Source organism: Hemibagrus wyckioides, linkage group LG10, assembly GCF_019097595.1.
Source record: "Hemibagrus wyckioides isolate EC202008001 linkage group LG10, SWU_Hwy_1.0, whole genome shotgun sequence".
NCBI classification, from domain to species: Eukaryota; Metazoa; Chordata; class Actinopteri; order Siluriformes; family Bagridae; genus Hemibagrus; species Hemibagrus wyckioides.
In genome coordinates this window covers 6,537,501-6,559,388 of record NC_080719.1, presented here as the reverse complement: position 1 = coordinate 6,559,388, position 21,888 = coordinate 6,537,501, and the positions used below count along the sequence as shown (strand labels likewise).

General features: G+C 40.7%; 1 protein-coding gene and 2 non-coding genes across 3 annotated transcripts; all 3 read right to left on the bottom strand.

Annotated features, from left to right (window-relative positions):
* Positions 1-19: 19 nt before the first annotated feature.
* On the bottom strand, positions 20-19,035 carry ipo7 (importin 7). The gene is made up of 25 exons (XM_058400457.1): positions 18,819-19,035; positions 14,702-14,783; positions 11,998-12,151; positions 11,737-11,895; positions 11,489-11,645; positions 11,299-11,388; positions 10,149-10,243; positions 9,905-9,989; positions 9,670-9,804; positions 8,548-8,647; positions 8,361-8,437; positions 7,180-7,296; positions 6,927-7,016; positions 6,229-6,394; positions 5,953-6,113; positions 5,668-5,796; positions 5,277-5,343; positions 5,062-5,187; positions 4,615-4,712; positions 4,299-4,394; positions 3,987-4,207; positions 3,358-3,566; positions 3,060-3,266; positions 2,380-2,496; positions 20-1,155 (listed from the first exon to the last, which is right to left on the bottom strand). Exons 1-25 carry the CDS (start codon positions 18,900-18,902, stop codon positions 1,058-1,060), a joined length of 3,120 nt encoding a protein of 1,039 aa, XP_058256440.1. The 5' UTR covers positions 18,903-19,035; the 3' UTR covers positions 20-1,057.
* Positions 7,745-7,925, bottom strand: LOC131360998 (small nucleolar RNA SNORA23). The gene has a single exon (XR_009205948.1). It is a non-coding gene; the product is annotated as a small nucleolar RNA SNORA23 (small nucleolar RNA).
* On the bottom strand, positions 11,073-11,253 carry LOC131360997 (small nucleolar RNA SNORA23). The gene has a single exon (XR_009205947.1). It is a non-coding gene; the product is annotated as a small nucleolar RNA SNORA23 (small nucleolar RNA).
* Positions 19,036-21,888: the final 2,853 nt, after the last annotated feature.

Genomic DNA, 21,888 nt, shown 5'->3' with positions numbered 1-21,888 from the left:
ATATTACCAAAGAAGCCGATGAAGTCATTTTTCTTTTTAATGTCATATATAGATGGTTCATCCATACATCAACCAAATGCTTGAGACCTTCACAATCCTGCCTAATTGTACATGCGTCAATTAGTTACTTAAACCTTCAGTGCTCTTCATGAAATGTCCTGAAGTGAACACTAAGCGTATTCTGTTTCCTGGAACGTTAAATATATTTCCATCACAACCAGCAGACGTACTGCCCCCTCCACCGAAAGCTAATTCAGACAACCAGACATCATGGGACAACCGGCCAGCCAAGTAACAAAGGTACAGGTACTCCGTTTTGTTTTTTTTAAATAGCTTCAATTGTGTTTTTAAAAAAATTGTTTTGAAGTCTGATACAGAAGGCTAAGAGACCTGAACAATATGAAAGTGCTAGTTATTAATTTACAGATTTCAGGCATCACATAGTGCTATGACAAGTATCCAATATGCTACATTTGAATACACATTTGTCACCTTACAAATACCTCTGGTTGGTTGTCCAGGCTGCTTAAAAATTAAGAGCCTTTGCTTGTATATACAATAATATGATTTCCGTTTATGCAGGAAAAAAAAAAAAAAAAAGAAAGAAAAAGTGGACACACTACTGCCAGAGGTATAATCTTACAGAGGCCCTTTCGCCAGAACAGTGAACATGAGGAGATTCAGTCCCACTAACAATTTCAATTATTTATAGCCCCCGATGCAGGTAGGGGGGAAGAAAGAGAGCTGCAGCCATGGTATCCCTCTTGTAAATGGATTCCATAAGACAACATTGTTCAGAGCTGCTTCTTTTTTTTGTTGTTGTTTTTGTTTTTTTTAACTCTTGAAAGTTTATGGTTTGTTTTTCCCAGCCATTGGTTGCATTTGGTTGCCTTCCCACATCTTCTGGTGCTGTCTAGATTGATAGTCAGATTGAAGAGTGAGTGAGAAGAACCAGTTCTGGAACCACTACTTGAGGGAACAACACAAGCTTTTTTTTTTTTTTCACTTCACTACAATCAGTCACAGGGTAAGAGAAAAGGGAGGAAAAAGGGACAACTCAATTCATTCCAGGGGCACTGCCACCGAAATTGAAAGTGGATGGCACCACTGGAACCGTGAATTTGTAACCCCCGTGCTTCTCGATCATCTTCGATTCTGGAACCAGAGTGAGAGGGGGGGGGGGGGGGTACACAGATACCACAAATTAGCAAAGACAACTCGGATTTTGGTTAGAAAACCTTACACACTGATTACAGAACATTTGCAACTGTACAGCAAGATAAACTGTTTAATCTTTGAGGCTAAAAAGAGCAGGAAAGAAAGAAAAATGAAAAAAAGTCTTGTAAAAACATGCATACAAACTCAAGTAATACCATGTAATAAGCATGGGCAAAAATGGGATAGATAGATCTCAGAGAAAGAAAAAGATGTATATAGAGAGAGAGAGATATAGATAGAGAGATAGATAGACATGGAGAGGTTTAGAGAGATAGCTAGAGAGATGTGGATAGAGAGATAGATAGACGTGGAGAGGTTTAGAGAGATAGCTAGAGAGATGTGGATAGAGAGATAGATAGACGTGGAGAGGTTTAGAGAGATAGCTAGAGAGATGTGGATAGAGAGATAGATAAACGTGGAGAGGTTTAGAGAGATAGCTAGAGAGATGTGGATAGAGAGATAGATAGACGTGGAGAGGTTTAGAGAGAGAGAGAGAGATGTGGATAGATAGATAGAGATACATACATACACACAAAAATAAATATATATATATATATATGAATGAATGAGAGAGACTTTATTCATCCCAATGGGAAATTTACAACTACCAGCAGTATCCACCAACATAAGGTAATATATATAAAAAAAAATACTAAATACTAGAAATGTAAAGGGAATAAGTTTTAAAGTTTAAGGGTTCACCGAGTCCTGTGCAAATACTGTACGGCATCGTCAAAGTATTTAAGCACAATATACTTCTCGGTTTTAGAATAATGACACTGATAGGAAGGAGAAGATCAGAACAATCAACCAAATGGTAACATTTTTTTTATTTTCCTTTTCCTTAGTGTGAATATTTGTAGACCTCAAACAAATAATTGAATTCTAAGTAGCTTTAAATCCTGATGCTGCTACAACTGTAATAGGCCATGCTCTCCGATAAGAGAGTAACAAGGTCTCTTAGACATAATCATTACATGCAGCTGGCTTCATGTTTCTTGAACAAACCACATTTTAGCCGTCACTCTCTTTAGTTGCTAAGCATCTTGTAATGGGCTTAGAACAGGCTAGTGAGTAAGAATTAGTCAACCTTTTCATCATGATAATACCCACCCACATGTACAATACAACTCTAACTCTACATCCATTTGGCTTGCGTACCATGTGCTGCTCTTCTCTGATCTGCAAGTGTGACGATATCCTGAAGATGTTTTCCCTGCTCTTCATCCAAAGCCTGAGTGAGTGCCTGGTACCATGTGGGATCACAGCTTTGGATATCTACAGAAAATTCAAAAAAACAAAACCACACACACTTAGAAAGTCTATTTTTCCACACCAAATACCACTGAAGAGGATAAAGCAGTCAACATATGGGAAATAATCTTCAGTTTAGTACTGGTGCACTTGTTTAAAAAAAAAACAAAAAAAAAAAACTACTGGGCTCCTGAACAAGAAGCTTAATCCCCAAGTGGATAAAAAATAAATAAATAATAAATAAAATAGATGCCACCTATGTTTAGATCCGACATCCTTCCATCCACATCAAACTCTGAGATACTGAAGCTGGAATGCTGCCAAGCTTGAGGCAGTAAGCTTCCCTGACTTGTTTAGTTATGTTATCCGCAGAGATTAAATGCGAACCCAAAAAGGGTTATATCTTATCTGCTGGAACAGAACTAGTACTTTCTCAACAATATTTGTGCAAACACAAAATAAAACAAGGCCTCACTGAAAGCAAAGTCTTCAACAGATCCGATCCGACAAGTATTAATCCTACACAAATTCTGCCTGACTGTGTACAGAAAGTATAAATCAGTACATCTCAAATAAATAATTCTTACTCTGTAATATGGCTTTGAAGATCTGGTACTCATCAACAGGATTATCGTCATCATCGACAGCTGTGGTGTATCCCTCTAATGCAGTCTCTTCAGCATCGTCCTCCTCCCATTCCTCGTCATCGCCATCTTCTCCTGCTTGCTTGGCAAGCATTTCGAGGTATTCTTGCCCTTCCTCATCGATGTCATCCTCATCGCTTCCAAGTTCAGCTTAACACAAACCCCATGATAGTGTTAGTACACACGCATGCACACCTTTGTTACTCAGAGATGGTGTCAACGGCAGGTCAGAGTCAGTTACCATTGTCATCCTCCTCTTCTGCGTCTTCGTTGTCATCCTCGTCTTCGTTCTCATGCTCGGCCCTGCAGGCGTAGGCCCTCTTCAAACCATTAAAAAGGAGGATGGCGGCAGGGAGGAGCTGTCCGGCTACTTGATTGATAGCTTGTGGCCTCTGCTTCAGATCCATCAAAGCACACAGCCCCAATACGCACATCTTTCTGTCATGAAGCCTACAAGGATAAGCAGAGAACTTGTTACAACAGAAGCACAGACAGCGCTCCTGTGGCTTAGTGTATTGTTTAATGGCTCGGTTTAGCAGCTCATATCTACAAAAAAGCCTAACTGCAACCTAAAATATAATAGTACACTTGTTCAATTTCTGCAGTTGGGTCAGTTCAGAGCCAAAATACTACGGTTTCACTTGGACGCAAACTGATACAACCTCACTCTGATATTCTCTTGACTAGTTGTTTACAGCACCAGCATTTGAATGCACCATTTTTGAATAGTTGGAATAGACTCATAAAATGAATCCGGATGATAATGAAAGGTATTGTGAACCTCTAGAGAACTGTTATTCCTAAAAAGCCCTAGCAGACTGATACGGATTTGTAATGTAAATGAAGACGTGAAAGCTGCGAGACTAGTACCCAAGGAAGCAGTCGACATCTTTAAGCCACTGAGAGATGAAGTGATTGGTGATGGGCTCAGTGTTGTTGGGGAAACGCAGATTTTCCAGCGTGTTGAGCAGCAGAGGAGGGTTATAGTAGAGTGCAGCAATGGCCACCTGCAAGCACATGGTCCTCAGCTCGCTGGTCTTCACCTCTCGTGTCAGACGCTCCAGAGCTGTGGTTACAAACAGTGGAACCACCTGCACAGACAGACAGTGTGACTTTTTAGGCTTTTTATTACAAGAGAACATGAATTTTGCTGTGAATGAGAATAAGATTGGTTTAAGGTACCTGGTCAATGCCACGTCCTTTGCACTGCAGGATGACTACTTCGAGCAGTTTGGCAGCATGGCACTCTGGGTCCTCCCCTGGGTCACCTGACAGAACCTGATAGATGAACACATTAGGCTTAGTAAATTTCTAAATAGTCAGCCTATTAAGCTTAATCCAAATTTTTTAAAAATGAATGCTAAAACCGTTGAATGAGAACACCTTAAACAGACAGTTTTATCATTTAATGTTGTGAAAGATGTGCAGTTCATCTGGAATGTACACCAAGAGTCAGTTCACTTGGAATGACGAACGTTTGCATGGAAGGTGTTCGTACCTTTTTGCACATGTTGTAGATGATTTCAAGGTACTTGGTGTCAGACAGAAGCGTGTCTGTGTCGACTGTAATGTAGTTGTGGAGGAGTGGCATCATGTCTGCAATTGAAAAATTCAGTGATCTTAGAGAAGTGCCAAAGACCAATATGGGGGACGACGACTCTCAAAAAATGTTTTGGCAAGTTTTAAATGAACACAAAACCTTACTGCTTACGCTAAACTCAAAGAATGGGCAGAGAATTAACTACACTAACCTGCAGAATTCACCAATTAAAGATTGACATTCTGCATCCATGCAGGTCATAAAAGAAGGAGTATGTATAGCACAAAATACTATCAGGAAAGTGTAAACAGAGAGTAAGGGTTATAGATGTATAGACGTCACGTCCGTCATGCATGGAAGTCAACAGTCCCTTTGCATCTATTTAAATTAGCAATTTGGATTTACCTGTGAAATAGTCAAAACCGTCCTGTTGGAAGACCTCATAGACCAGAGGGAGGAGCTGCCACATCTGTGGGGACACTTGCTGACATGTCAGACTGTGAGCCAGTGACAAGATCTCTTCATAGAATTCTGACAAACAAAAACAACAAAAGTGAGCCAGAGTAATTACAGGCTGCTGTGTGGAATGCTGTGGTATTGAAGTGAAATGCAAAACTCACCGAGGACATGCTGCTGCAGCACTGTACCGATCACTTGCAGACAGATTCCTTCCAACTGCTGTGTGATCTGAAACGAGCCAGCAAACTAATAATAAGCAACTGGCTAGCAGCCTACAGCAAAGCAAACCCATACAAACTGGGCTGTAAACAAAACATTTTCCTTCCCAAAACTGTTTTAATATCAAGAACTGCGAAATTTTGTTCCAGGCATGTTAGGAAAAAAAAAAAAAAAAAAAATCTAGAGAAACAGTACACGTTCCCTAGAATTTGTGGGTGGCATAAGTCAGCACTATGATGCACAGCAGGGAGAATAGAAGGATGGAGACACAAATACAACACCAGCGTGTTCTGTTATGAGAAATTCAGTGAGTGGGTGTGTGGCTGCACTGACCTCTTTATGGTCCTCCACCACACTTAGCAGTGTGTCAATGGTGTTGAGGATGCCCATGGCTGTGACTGCTTTATCGTCACCCCCTTCCTCGTCGGGGCCGGTCTGAATCACCTGGTTGAAGGTCATAGCCTGGAACAGGAATATCAGGCATTCAGACAAGTAATAAAGCACACAAGTAAAATATTCATAAGGGAACATTAGCAGCTCCACTTTGTGCTTGGATTACATAAAATGTGGGAGCAAAGTAAAAATACATTTCGAAGCAGTCAGTCTCTGTGACCTTACCAAATGCTGGGTCATCTCCACAGCGATGGGAGTCACCTCTTCACTGTACTCGCAGATCATCTTCTGAATGACGTTGGTGAGATCGTCATTCTCAGTCTCGCGCACGATGTGAAGGAGAGCCTGCATCACTGACCGGATGTGGGGGGTGATGTACTCTTTGGCTGTTGAGAGGAAGAAGAAGAAGGAGTCGTCATCATGGACATTGCTCTTTAAGAAGCTCGTACTCTGCATTAAAGATGAAGTGCTGAGAAGGCGTGTCGAGAGAAAACCACCTACCTTTTTCTTGATTGCTGATGAGGACCTGCAGGGCGATTGCTGCCTCCACTTTGACTGGCATCTCATTGTCGTTGATGAGGCAGAGGCGAGTCAGCTCCAGGGCTGTCTGCAAGTTCTGGTCACTCTTAAACTTCACCTCGCAGAAGTAGTGTAGCACCCAACAGGCCTGGGCACACAGTCGGTCATAAGCGATCAGTTTTCTGTGATAACATAGGCTCAAACTCTAGAAACGCTCTACGCTGATGGCTCACTAAAGACACTTAGCCTTATCTAAACAGAAAGTGTACCCGGATTAAAACTAACATCTTTTTTCTTTTGACTTGCTTGGATGTACAAAAACCACTTAAAGCCCAGCATTAGAATATAATGATCGGCTCCAAATTCATCACAAGTTCAGCTGAATATGAATAGCACTGAAATCTAAATATGGTATCCTGACTCACAGCCAGAAGCAGCTTACAGATGGTTCTGCATATAACAGGATGTCTTTAGAGCAGCAATGGAACAGAAAGGTGTTTTATTGTTTCTAAATGTCATCCTCAGAATGTGAGAATGAAAACTGTGTTAATCAGTTTAATAAACTTCATTCCTCAACAGCATTTAAAAGCTGACTTTTCCGTCGATGGCCCTTACAGCTTTCAAAAGGCTGACACTGGCTTTTCACAGAATCATTACAAACATTCTGGCCTGCTCCTTACCCTTGCTCTCATGTATCCCAGCTCGCTGCGGAACAGAGGAAACACATGGTTCTGCAGCATGAACTCCATCTGGTCTTTGTAGATCTTTTTCTGTAAGACAGAGAGACAAAAATCTTAAGCAGATCAGGAAACAGACACAACTGGTTTATCCATGACAGAATTTTGCTACTAAAAATATAGTGTTTCAGCGTGACCACAAAATTTCTGGCCTCGATTCAAAATAAAATGAAACCGATGAGATAATTGGTGAGACCTTGAGTAGAATCTCAGCCAAGGAGCCGATCATGTGTAGTGCACCGTCTTTCTTGCGGGGATCTGAAGTGAGCTCAGTGAGGATCTGATAACAGAAGCCCATGGTCTTCTGCAGTACCTGGAACACATACACACAATGCTCAAAACACATGCTTTTCTTAGGGAATAAAACCAAGAACGGCTTTGTTAACAGTTTCTCTTAGCCCAACACCTGCATGACTTGTTCTTGTTATAGACATGCATCTATTAGAAGAGTGTTTCAGTTAAACACATCTTCAGTTTCTTTTTTCAGTTCATTCCGTCTACTCCACTGCATATAGGCTACAAAAATATGGTGAAGTACTCCTTTAAACGACAAACGAATGTGAAGACATTTGCCAATATTTTTCATACAGTACAGCTTGGGTGCTGGTTTCATTTGCATAACCTGCAGTTCCTGATATTCTGTGTTCCACAGGTTCGGCAGCAATCCTGTGAGGCTTTTTCTGAAGCGTTATAAACATTTTGTTTATGAACCCGAGTTTTCATGAATTAAAAACAAAACACGATGCAATCCCTTTTATGAGTTCTGTAGGAGAGAATGGAGGCTGGCCAGTGGTAGAGGGTCACACTGACATCACTAGGCCAGTACTATGATCTCCAGTGGCTCTGTGGCTGCAGATGTGATGTGAGCACAGTCACACAGACTGTAAAACACAGACTGGAGACAGCACTAAACGCAGACAGGGACCACGCACACCGCTTTACCCACAGCCAGCAAGAAAATATAAAACAGGACGCCCTTTAACCTGCCTTATACAGAGTCTTTTACAAAGGTTAGTAGTTTCTAGTTTCACTTTAAATTACCATGGTGCTAATTAAAATTTGTTTTTCGCTATACAAATATAACGTGCAATATATCTGGCCAGAAAACAAAACAAAAACTAATTTCCCAGTTTTTGCATTACATAAAGGCTGTAATTCGGTCTATCTAAGGGACAGTTTTATCCGAATTCTATGTGAACAGCCGCACTTTTCTAGTAATCTCCGTCTACCTCAGCAGCTGCTCAACAGTGACGCTATATAAACAGCAGGGTGCTGATTAGATACATCAGCATGTTGGCAGTAAGACCTATACACATGGACATGAGCCCAAACAGTCAGAGGCCTTGTAGTGCCAGATGGCGTTTTGTGAGCACTCACTTCTTTTCTTTTGTTACAGGCGGTGAAGAGCAGGGTCTGAGCGGCCGTTGTGGGCGAGATGAAGTCCTCGAACACATCTGAGCAAAGGCAATAACGAAAGACGTGAGTGAGGGAGCTTTCTTTTTCCTGTGGTTTAATTTGCTACACCGAGACTTTAGAGGATTCGCATCTCATCGGATACTCTTACCGAATTTCATGCGGATGTACTCGTATGGATCCTCCTGCCACAGCTCCTCATCGCTGTCCGTGTAGCACATGAGTGGGAAGACCACATCCTGAATGATGCCCTGTAAATCACACACATTCGTCGTATCTGATCTCCATGGATTATTTTTCTCATCTTTCATCTAGATGCATCTTAAACCAACTCTGCTGTACGAAAACTAAATTTCTAATACTTAATATTTCTGAATACATTCACTTCCTACAAATAGATTCTCAATCAAGTCTAACAAATAACCTGATGGAGATATCTTTGTGCTGTTCATTACTCCGGTCTTTTTTCCCCCCTGACTCGTGTGAAGATTTCATTTCCATAACTGTTGCATTTCTCACTTTTGGACCTCGCTGTAAATTTGAGGCCCATAATTTGATGGCCTTAAAAAAAGCTTCCATTGGGAGATCTAATGCCAACCATAGCTTTTGGGCAACAGTTCCTGGAACTCTTTTTTTTTTTTTTTTTTTGTTCCTGCAGCACAGCGGGTGGTTTTTGATTTCTTTATTTTTTTTGGACCAGGAACTTCATGTAAACCTAGTCATAGTGAATGAATCAAACTGGTCAAAAAAACTCTGTATAAATTAAATAAATGACTGCATTTTTGTTAGAATATTATATTGGTTATTTGCAACATAAGAGATCTTTGTAGAAAAGCTGGGGATGGACATTAACTGATCCTCAACATATTTGCATCAATTTCAGAATGAAAGTATGCCATCTCTGAATAAACTAAAACAGATAAATTCAAAACAGATACACACAAAATAATTCATTAAAAACAAATAAAACAAAAGCTTTTTAATATCAGCGTAGAACATCTGGCAACGCAAACATTTCCTTTCTGATGCAAACGGCTTTATTAGAAAAATGCTGTAGGAATGTGTTTTGAGCACGTGGGGTGGGGGGAGGATGGGGGAGGTTGGAGTAAAATTTAACTCTAGTTCCTCAAAAGATTTTGGAAATTGCTGCAATGTGAAGCAGAGTTAAGCAAGTTTCCACCAACAATGACTACAACCGCTTGAGAAAAACAGCAGCTGACTGCTACTGCCTTTAACACACACTGCACAAGCACCCAAAGCAAAATCCCTTTACCTGGATATGAGGCTTTAAGTTCTTCCAGGTGATGGCATGAGCAATGCCCTGGTTAATATAGTTCAGGGCCTGCTGCAGGACTCTGGGTGCAACGTATTGCTTCTCTTTATAATGATACAACACCTTCAGCAGCACCTGTGAAGATATGCAGGAAGCAAGATTTCAACATCACTGCACCAAACGGGTTCAAGGAGACGTCCGACGTGATGTACTTGATCCAGTTTTCACTCCCTACCTGCTGAGCAGCCACGGCATAACCCTTAAGGAAATGTTCGGCAAACTCTGTGTACTCTTTGGTAGTGTTGCCAGGGCTGCCATATCTTAAGAGACAAACAAAACATTTGCGAATGATGTCATCTAGCAGTTTCAAACTCACAAAAGACTGCCAAAAATAACTAGGCCGGTATTTCACACTGTTCGGCGTGGGCTGTTAATTCAGCAGTGAGTTATCACCGAGAGCGAGAGAAGGCGTCTTGTACCTTTCAAAGAGTCGAGCCAAGATGTGGAGAGCCCACTTCTTACACTTCCACCAGGGCAGTTCAGGTCTCTCGTCCTCATCCACCTGCAGGGTCTCCTGTGGAGGAACATGCAAGCATGCAGTCAGTGCTTTGTATAAGAACTGACTAAAACTCAAGGCCACCATGAACTTTTGGGGGAAATTTATAAATAAAAAACCCTGACTAAATAGCAACTTTATCAACCAGTGTACCAACCAAATAAAATTACAGGTTCCTGGAGAGTAGAGTTCTCAAAGACTGACGCCATGTATGTTCTTATAGAAGATAAATCTGGATTATTTCTTCAATAATAAATCAGTGATAAGGCATAAACAAAGTGTGTGTATGTATTTATTTATATAGATATTATAAATCAATTCTTAACTTTAAGCACACAGACACCTGACCATAACACTGTCAAGTGTTTTCCTTTCCTGATTTAGCCCCTCCTTTGCTGTTATTATTATTATTTATTATTATTATTATTAATAGGAAGGCTTTCCACTAGATTTCATAGAGTGGCTGTGGGGAACTGAACATTTTAGCCACAAGTGCATTCAGGCATTGGTCTGCTGCACAATCTACTTTTCCAGTTCATCCCTAAAGGTCAGTAAGGTTGAATTCAGGGCTCTGTGTTGGACACTCGAATTGTTCCACACCAGCCTTGGGACCTTTGGGAAACCATGTTTTTATGGAGATCCTTAGTGAAAAAGGCATTGTTATACTGAAACAGGTTTGCACCTTGTAGTTCCAGTGAAGGGAAATTATAATGCTACAGCTTACAAAGGCATTCTATACAATTGTTTGTTTCCAACGTCAATGGCACCAGTTTGGCTCAACCATCACATTTTGGGAGTAAAAATAAATAAATAAATTATTTTCCACAGTTTCAGACTTTAAATGTGATTTTGTAGGAGAGAATGGAGGCTGGCCAGTGGTAGAGGGTCACAAAGACGTCACTAGGCCAGTACTATGATCTCCAGTGGCTCTATGGCTGCAGGGGTGGTGTGAGCACAGTCACACAGACTGTAAAACACAGACTGGAGACAGCACTAAACGCAGACAGGGACCACGCACACCGCTTTACCCACAGCCAGCACGCAAGTCTGGTAAGAGCCTCAAACAGACTTACTGGAGGTACGTCTCTGTCTACGACGGTCTTCAGGATCTCCATCCATTCAGTCAGGTTTTGCCTGTTAATCAACTCCAGAGGGAGATTGTACTGTGGGGAAGAAAAAGAAGTTTTACATCACTCAAAGGGTCAACACCAGCCCAATTTTATATATATAAATATATATATAAAAAAAGTAAGTCTAGACTACCTGAAAGAGAGCATAAAGGATCTTGAAGATCTGTTTCTGCACCAGCACCGAGTCGCTGGAGGGGTCTGATAGCAGCTGAATAAAACGGTCTTTCAGCATGGGCATAAAGATTTGCATGGCAGCGATTAACGGCTGCCGCTCATCTGGTTTCTTGTACCTGTGGTGCACAAGCCCAAATTAGCAACTCTTTTCTCAGTAACAGCAGTCTAACATGTTAAAAAAAAAAAAAAAAAGTGCTGTAGTCTTACTCGTAGTTCTTCACCAGCTGGTAGAGGCACAGCAGGATGCCCAGCCAGCAGGAACTGTTGTCAGATTGCAGGTAGTAGCCAATCTTGTCCACGATGGCTGTCCATTTGTTGGGATAATCGTGCTTAATCATGTGGTGAATGCAGGTGGTGAGTTGCACTCTGGAAGCACACAGCCAACAGAAAAGCAGTTAGGGGAGAAAGAAAAAAAATAAATCATTCCCCTCTGCAGTTTGTGTGTGTGTGTGTATATATATATGTTACCTGATGCGCTCTGGGGAGGAAATAATGGCCTCCACAATGTTGTCTCGGATGAACTGGCGGTCCTCTTCGGGGATGTTGCTGCCAGGCACTTCGTTGTGCGTGTTGTCACCTTCGCTCCAGTACTGCGTGACCATGTTCTTCAAATAGATCACGCCTAGAGGAGAAATTATCATGCAAAAATAAGGGGAAATACTGCCACACAAAATATAGGATTATACAAGCCAATGAACATTACTTTATGCTTAGAACTTGAAGTCTGTTCTCAGTACAGATTCATGGGCACCATGCAACAGGCATGACAAGGACAGACAGCCTTTTTCACTGAAAAAATCAACAGTCTGAGAAAATCTATTAACACACACAACTACGCCAAACCTACACCTACAATATGATGAATTACACACTGACATAATGCATGCATTAAGCACTAAAATGAAGCATTAAACCTAAAAAGAAATAAGAATGTGGGTGTTTAGGCAATGGGAAAGAGTGGCTGTGTTCAGTTGTGTACTAAAAAAGGTTGATTTATAGCAGGCTCCCTGCATCACTGCAGCTGAGCTTGCACTCAATGCGAGCAGGTGTGCTTTTCAGGCACAGCTCTTTACTGTATTCATCTCCACACACAGAGAGAGTCAGGATCCGTTACAAAACCTCCAACCACTCATGTATTCAGCAGACACAACAGCCTGTGGCTCAGCCTCTCCTTCATGTGGAAATTGGCACTGCAGGCCAGATGACTGTAGGGGAAAATAAGCTCTGCCTGGTGTCAATAGGGTCACTCAGAGAGAAAGAGAGCCAAAGAGAAAGACAACATGCTAAAAGTGAAAGAGTAGTGCGATATGGGGGTTTAGGCACAATCTCTTTCCCATCGGTCATCCTGCACTCTCCAGCTATACGGCTAGGAGATGCTTTAGATGGGTGTGAATCAGATCGCAGACTGCTGACACGAGCATACCAGTGTAGCCAAAATCCTTCCCACTGCCGATTCAGCAGATCTCTGTCTGCAGTACTGCATGGAACGGGTACCGAACTGTTCCAGAACGATCTGTAACGAGGAAGTCCCTTTTCCGGGTCCGTGAAGGAAATGTTATCAGATACTACAAAAGAGGAACACTACAGAGCTAACGGAATGGTTGAAATGGACAAATGATTTCAGAAATAAAACTGTCACTACCTTATTCCACACAGCAGTATAAAGGCTTTCCCACTCCCAAACGATCTGAAAAGCTTCCACAGAAAATCTAACAAATCCCTGCAGTTACTTCTGTTTGTATACACCTCTGTAATGTACTAGTTTTGCTACCAAAAATCTAACCAAAGTGATTTAAACCTCTGCACCCCTGGCAACACATTCACTGAGAATAAATGAATGAAGCTGTAAAATGAGGCATAGCACAAGCAAACCACCTCATCAATGAACCTTGCCATTCTGTGACCCCTGAGCTTTGTACAAGACAGTAATAATTATACCATTATATTGATTAAATTTGTACAAGTTTTACATGTTGCCTTACTTTTTTTTTTTTTTTACACAAATCATGACATCTCTGGATGGCCAATCATTATTTTTGCTCTACCAATATATTCCTGTTCAGTACTCTTGGCACCCTGAAATGAAACCAAACTCTGCAGTAAGCAATGGACATCCCAATCTGCAGGATCACAGAGTTGCTACCACATTATTTTGCTATAATTGTCCTGGGGTGTCCAGCTCCAACGTACTTTTTGAGGAGTCTCAATTTAATCGAATAATTCTTATTTGACTACAGGAGGTTTGTGTGTGCGTTAGAACTAGAAAGTCTGACAGACAGATTTGTGTATCTTTAGTAGATCAAAAGCAACTAAAGATCGAACTACTAGAAGCTTTAGGTTCATGTCTGGGCAATCCTGCTACAGCACTATTTCCAAACAATAGAAAAATGGTATCTCTGAAAGAGCTGTTTTCCTCGACCGGCTCGTTTTACTTTACTGCACATCAGTAAAGGTTCTTTGAGCATCAACTATACACGCAAACAATGACTACAGTAACTATAAGCCAAGTTTACACTTTGACTAAAAAACATGACGCGTTCATACTGCCTGTCATTCATCCCGCCTGTCATTCATCCCTCTGGGCATTATAAACGCTCCATATTATGGCAGCTTTATTCTTTTCCCAGAGTGGTACGTGGTGTGACAGCTGTGAGCTGACAGATGTGACAATTCAGGCAGCAATGTGCTGAATTAAAAAAGCTGTGAGAGGTAAAACCTGCTTCCTTTAACACAAAACACTCAGAGCAGCTGTCCCAAGTGCTTCATAAAGAACTCGCCATACATCCAAGGAATGTAAGCATGCGATCCTCCGAATGCCATACATACAGCCGTCCTGTCTTAAAGCAGTATAGTGCTGAAAATAACTGAATCAAGGCCAAATACAGGAAAGGGGCTCAGAGCATGGTGCTGAAGGAGCGTCTCCGTGTGCAGACATGTCAGTGGAGCCATATGAAACATGCAATGATGCATAAACTAGGTATATAATCACATGGAGACAGACAGAACGTCAGCTGTGTAACAACTGTGCTACTCCATGTAGACAGCCACAGGTGGTAGATTGAGCTAATAAAACATTCTTGACATGTTAGTGATCTCTTTCAGTCCTTTACAAGGAATTAGGGGTGGGGGTCTTGTGTAGAGAAGACACCGGTACTTCTGTGAATGCGTGTACCTGCTTGTCGGACCGGCAAATCCAGCTGTTCGGACATGGTCACCTGCAGTAACGTGGATGTGAAGTTCACGTGTTTGTGGCCCTGTTGGGGAGAGAGAAAAAAATATATATATATTTACTCTTTTGGCATGAAAAGACTGGAATATAGCTACAGGAGCCGATAAAACAGAATTAGAATTTCCAGGGATTGGTCATGATCCTGAAATCCAGTAACGTGAGACGGCATATGTACTGCTGAGTCCTTACGAAAAGCCTACGCTGGAGTTCTCAGTAAAGCTTCCTTGTTCATTAAACCCTCTTTGTCTGCTGCCTAATGAACCCGCTGTAACACGTGACGTAACATTAACATTCTTTAATACTCAAGTAGCTGAAAATAGTACAGCACTCATAGGGACACTTCTGATTAGTCAAGGGAACACTTAAAAATAGTGGGGGTTTTTTAGGGCCTCGTTTACTGACACTTCACACAGACTCCCAAGCACAGCCACTGTATAGTTCCTTATACAGAAAATATTTCATTAGCGATCTCTAAACAGTACTGTGGAAAAAAAGAAGAAGAAGAACTGGAAGGAAAGTGAAATGCCTTGTCACCGGTGCCGCATGTTCTCACTCTGTGTCTCTCCCTTAGCACAGTATGTGTCAGCACCCAGGAATCTAAGCCTGCAGTCCACATGGACCGTCTGGAAAAAGGCCAGCACGGTGGCTTCGGCAATGGAGAACACATTCCCGCGTTTCGAATGGACTCTCTGTCTCATTTACAAAGCATTTCCTCTTTAACAACCGAGCGCTTGGCACATTAGGAGGCCACAGGGAGGACGAGGAACAGATCACTGCAAATTATCGGCAGTAAACATATTAGACTGAGGACATTTATACAGACAACAGTGCTGGACTGAATCCCAGACGGCTTGCTGTGCAAACGCAAGAATGATTAAACTTCCAGGTTAAATTTGAATAAATACAGGCGTGAATACAAATGTTCCAGCAGAATTAGTTCTTAAAGAAAGGGTTGGGAGATAAGGTAAAAAAATAAACCCTAATACATGACAGCAACCGCTTTTCTTCACCACATTTATAAATATTTTCATTTTAATCTCCAGTTGCCTGTTAGTGAATAAAGGGGGTTACAAAAGCAGAGAAAATTACCAAACTAGTTGATGTTATTATATCGCAATATTGATGTAATAAATCTCAAAGACTAGTATCTGAACTTGGGAACATGTAATAAATACATGATGAAAGATGTTTATTATTATTAAAAGAAGTGAAAAAGCCAGCTTTTTTGTCAAAGTCTCTTCATTTTCACAACATGGGGTAGTGAACAAAATATTCACTCACAATCATCACTTGTAAATGTCACTAAAGGAATTGACTAACATTAAAATTAACAGGTTTTTTATATGCCAAAACTCCAAATAGCTGAGGTGTAAAAGTACTTGGAAGCAGTCTGTAATAATTCTAACGCGCAGTATGAGTAACTGTCACATGTCGGGCTTACGAGTGGCCTATGAGCACATATCTACAACATCCTCATATGTCATTTTTTTTCCTAATCATCAAACCACTGAACGTGAGGAGTAATTTCATCTCTTATGACAATCCCAGAGATCATGTCATATGATGCTGTGCTTTGCTCTTCAGAGGCAGCTCTTACATAAGGAATGAAACACTTGGGAATGTGCTGTTCTAAGAAATTAATCCATAATAATAGTGTGTGAAGTGATCTGACAGGAGGCTACTCTTACCAGCACAAGGTTTATCATTTTCCTATAACAGCATCTCTGAAGTGTTTTATTCGTCTGCAATAACAATTGTTTCGGTTATTATCCCTTGTGTTAATGCTCTGTGATGGAATATCAATCAAATCTAACTATACTGTATTGGCAAAAGTTTTGGGACACCCCTCCAAATCATTGAATTCAGGTGTTGTTCATGGCTCACTTAGTTCCAGTGAAAGGAACTCTTAATGCTTCAGCTTCATACCAAGACATTTTGGACAATTTCATGCTCCCAACTTTGTGGGAACAGTTTGAGGATGACCCCTTCCTGTTCCAACATGACTGCACACAAAGCAAGGTCCATAAAGACATGGATGAGTGAGTTTGTTGTGGAGGACTGGCCTGCACCTCAACCTGATAGAACACCTTTGGGATGAATTAGAGCGGAGACTGCGAGCCAGACCTTCTCGTTCTCAACATCAGTGCCTGACCTCATGAATGCGCTTCTAGAGGAATGGTCAAAAAAAATTCCCATAAACACTCTCCTAAACCTTGTGCCTTCCCAGAAGCCTTCCCAGAAGAGTTGAAGTTATAGCTGCAAAGGGCGGGTCAACTCCATATTACATTCATGTGCATGTAAAGGCACACGATCCAAATCTTTTGGCAATATAGTGTATAAATAGACGGATAAAACTAATACTTGTGTCTTACTTGCACTCATCCCAAATAAAGATATGTTAAAGGTTGGTTATTTCAAAAAACTCTTTCATGACCCACACGTCCATCGCCCGGAGTTAACGAAACCAACTTTTGTTTTTCAGAGACATTAAATGTGAGATCTCTTTCATCCCTAAACACTGATCACACAAACATGCAGCTTGTGATATGACCGAGAAACCAACAAAGACCTGCGGACTTATTACGAAGTACTGACACTGACGACTCCTTCCCTATTTCTGACCAATCAGAACCGAGAATCCGGCAGTGACGTTAAAGAAAGCAGCATTGTACTGAACTACTCTACCTGTTATAGACGACAGTGTATATACACGACTCATTTCTCTCTCTCACACACACACACACACACCGACACTCTCAAGACACACACTCTCACAAGACACAAACACACTTTCGCCACTTCCTTCATGCCACACACCATGACGCCGGAGCGCGTCCTCGCGACATTGTTTACTGCTGATTTACCTTTTAGTCAAACTGTTCATGTAAATAACTTGAAAGTGGTAAACATGACAAGTAGGAATATTAACAATTGACTATATGACTAGCTGCTAGGTACTAAAAGAAATCTAGTTAACCAAAAACTCCGTTTAAAAGTTCTGAAGTCGGACTTTACGTAATATGAATGATATTTCGGAATGTATTGCACGCTAGTCACTTCGGCTAATGCTACTCGCTAGGTCTATTGCTGTTAAATAAAACGGCAAGTTTTTAACTAAACTTTTTAACTAAAGAAAAAAAATACAGCCATGTCATTCACCCGCAAAAAAATGGACCAAAATAGTACATCTAATCCGAACCAAACTGCAAGCTACCGCTAATAATGATGCTAGCCATCAACTCTGCCAACTTAGCAGACGTATCGGCCCAAACTGTCTTAGCAACAAGCTAACCTACCCCCCCCACACACACACTGACGCGTTTGCGTATAAAATACTTTAAATCAGATAGCCGACAGCTACCGTTTCCGATTAGTTCGCCAGACTGGCTAATATTTAGCGGGTGTTTACGTTTAACAAAGACCGTCCGTGTCGCCGCGAAGAGCAACAACAGCGACAGCCACATGACACGTGAGAGACCTCGCTGAGCCAGGCTCTTGGCTGGGGTGAGCTAAGCTAGGCTAGGCTAAGCTACGCTAACGTGAGTTGAGCTAACTCGCGCGCAAGAGCTACACCACAGTACGTCAACGGTGAAAATGTTAGCGCGTGAAGGTTCCGCTAGCTTCGGGGAAAACTCGGAGATAAATCTGTCATGTAAATAAATAAAGAACCAAAGCGACGGTGTTATTTCCGATTTCAGCAAAACAAACTGTGATGATTCATTTTTTTTCCTCTCTCTATCTCATGGCGATGCTAGTTAGCTTTTTAGCTAGTTAAAAAAAAATGACCACGAAACGCAATCGTAAGTGGCCTCTCGCGTGACAAAATAACTCAACGTCGTCCCGAGTCGAGTCAGTTGCACAGACTGACCAGAACTCGCGACTAAGATCCACTCGCGTGCTGTCAATCGCGAAGTACGAAAAATCACGCGCTATAAACGGAGACTCCACGCTGAGCGCGAGGCCCGATATGCGTGCGTGCGCGCGCCGCCAATACCACCACTAAGAACCAGCACCACCACCAGCACTACTACTACTGAGCACCACATCATCCCGTCTGTACCTCATTCAGCTGTCTCTCCGCGGCCTCGCGCAAATTCGGGTCCATGGTGCCCCGAAGGGCCTCGATCAGAATGTTCGGATCCATAACACAAGGCTTAGCGTATGGCTCGGGTGTGGAAGGCTTCAGCGATCTTTAAAAGTCCGAGGCGATGCGCACATGGGACGCGCGGCTCTCCAGCTACCGGCGCGAAAGGAAGAAGGCTGTGACCGGGCCGGATAGATCAGCGCCAAAATTTCCACACACTACTTCCGCTCGGCGCTTGAGGCATTCTGGGAAATGTAGTTTCAACATGCTTCTTCTATGAACGACGTCCCCACGTGCCACAAAGAAAGTCTTCCGAGTGCTTTTATTTTTTAAATAAATAAATAAAAATCAATGAATATCTATCTATCTATCTATCTATCTATCTATCTATCTATCTATCTATCTATCTATCTATCTATCTATCTATCTATGTTGTGCAACAATTTCACAATAATTCACGCACACACACATATTTATATATATATATATATATATATATATGTAAATTTCCCTTTTGGGATGAAAAGTATCTATCTATCTATCATATGTATATATAAAATTAATATATATATACACACACACACACACACATATATATATATATATATATATATATATATATATATATATATATATATATACACATATATATATATATATATATATATATATATATATATATATATAATATATTAATTTTATTATTAAAAATAAATAAACAAATATTTAGACTATAGGCTCACGTGACTTCATTGACCTCAGCACCCTTTCTGCACTTTGATAACTTTAGCTTAGTTTATTAGTTTTCAGAATGAAATTGAACAGTTTTATTATTAGATTTACTGACGTTTTCTCTACCATTATTAAAACCACCTTTCCACCTATTCGGCATTACTGTATATGAGTACATGGATAAACTGTGTCTTAAAAAAAAGTGTCAGGAACCAGTGAGGAAATCCACAAAGACGCCCCCAAAGTGTAAGCGTGAATATGTAGAGCATATGTTGTACTTAATACAAAATTAGGTCTGTGTAGTTTTGTTCTTATTGTTTCCTGACTTCTGGTACACCATGTATAATAAGTGCACGTCTGCACAGTGCTACCTTCGTGCATTTTGATATGTTTTATCATGATTATTTCTTTTCCAAAAATGATACACATGCTGCTGTGACACATTCATTCATTCATGGTTATATATCTACACATCAGCATCTTTATATACCGATCAGCCATAACATTATGAGCACTGAGAGGTGAAGTGAATAAGACTGATGATCTCCTCATCATGGCACCTGTTAGTGGGTGGGATATATTAGACAGCAAGTGAACATTTTGTCCTCAAAGTTGATGTGCTAGAAGTAGGAAAAATGGGCAAGTGTAAGGATTTGAGCGAGTTTGACAAAGGGCCAAATTGTGATGGCTAGACGACTGGATCAGAGCATCTCCAAAACTGCAGCTCTTGTGGGGTGTTCCCGGTCTGCAGTGGTCAGTATCTATCAAAAGTGTTCCAAGGAAGGAACAGCGGTGAACCGGTGACAGGGTCATGGGCGGCCAAGGCTCATTGATGGGGAGCAAAGACGGGCCCGTGTGATCCGATCCAACAGACGAGCTACTGTTGCTCAAATTGCTGAAGAAGTTAATGCTGGTTCTGATAGAAAGGTGTCAGAATACACAGTGCATGACGGGTCAGGGCTGCAAAAGGGAAACCAACACAATATTAGGCAGGTGGTCATAATGTTATGCCTGGTTGGTGTATTCTCTATGTTTCTAATCTTAATTATTGTATTCCCATTATGTGTTAGGTATATACTTCTGTAACACTTCCCTTCAGAGGTCAGTTGACTGTATTGAGTGTGTTGAGTGATTTAGGAGCTGAAGAACCCCACTTCATTTCAGAAAGTGCTTTATTCCGTTCGTGGTTGTGGCAGATCTGGAATCTATCCTGCGAACCGGGTGGGAATACACACTGGATGAGTTGTCAGTGTATCACAAGGCACCATGCACACACACACACACACACACACACACACACACACACACACACACACATTCACATGTTTATTCACCCAGAAGAATATGTCAACCCTGGAAGTGCTGCAACTGCAATGCAGAAACAGTAGTGTTTAATTTCTTGTATTATAATTTGTATTTATTTTTTAATCATTTGAATGTTGGCCAATTTCTACTAAAATATCTTCTGATTCTTTTCCATGAGTTATACAGTAAAACCATTAAACAAGCAACAGATTTTAATAATAATACAGAGACAGGAGTTACTTTAACATTATTAATGTATGTGAGATTGGAGGTACATGAACATTATTATCATCACCATTATTATGAGATTAATACATGGAAAAAAGAACCCTTTAAGTTACTGGGTAGAAGCTTTTGAGCACATAACATTAAAGCCTACAATTCTTTATTTCCTTGCTCAACTCACCATTTTACTTGCAGTCAAGCTGTCATGATCGATGCCATGACCAGTGCTGTAATGCCACACTACATGATTTAGAAAAAAAATATTATTTATAATACTTCATATTTTATAATGATTTTCCATAATAATTACACATGTTGACAGCAGGAGATTTTAATACAAGGAAAACATGACTGATTTTTATTTCCTATATTTAGTTGCACTCTGTAGTTCTGAAATAATCTGAAATTATATAGTTTTCCTGTAATACAGTGGTTTCAGATAAAAAAAAAAGGATGTAGATACAATCCACGTCTATTATATTTTCAAGGGTTTTGTGTACAGTAAACTCTATAAAGCATTATCATTATGTCTATTGACATTTATTATTATTATTATTATTATTATTATTATTATTATTATTATTATTATAGCAATTGCCAAATTGTGATTGGAATGTAATAATAATAATAATAATAATAATAACAATTATCATTATTATTATTATTATTATTATTACATTTCATTACATTTCATGACAGATAGAGAAAGAGAAAGAGAGAAACTGAGAGAGAGAGAGAGAGAGAGAGAGAGAGAGAGAGAGAGAGAGAAGAGGCTGGTGAGGGG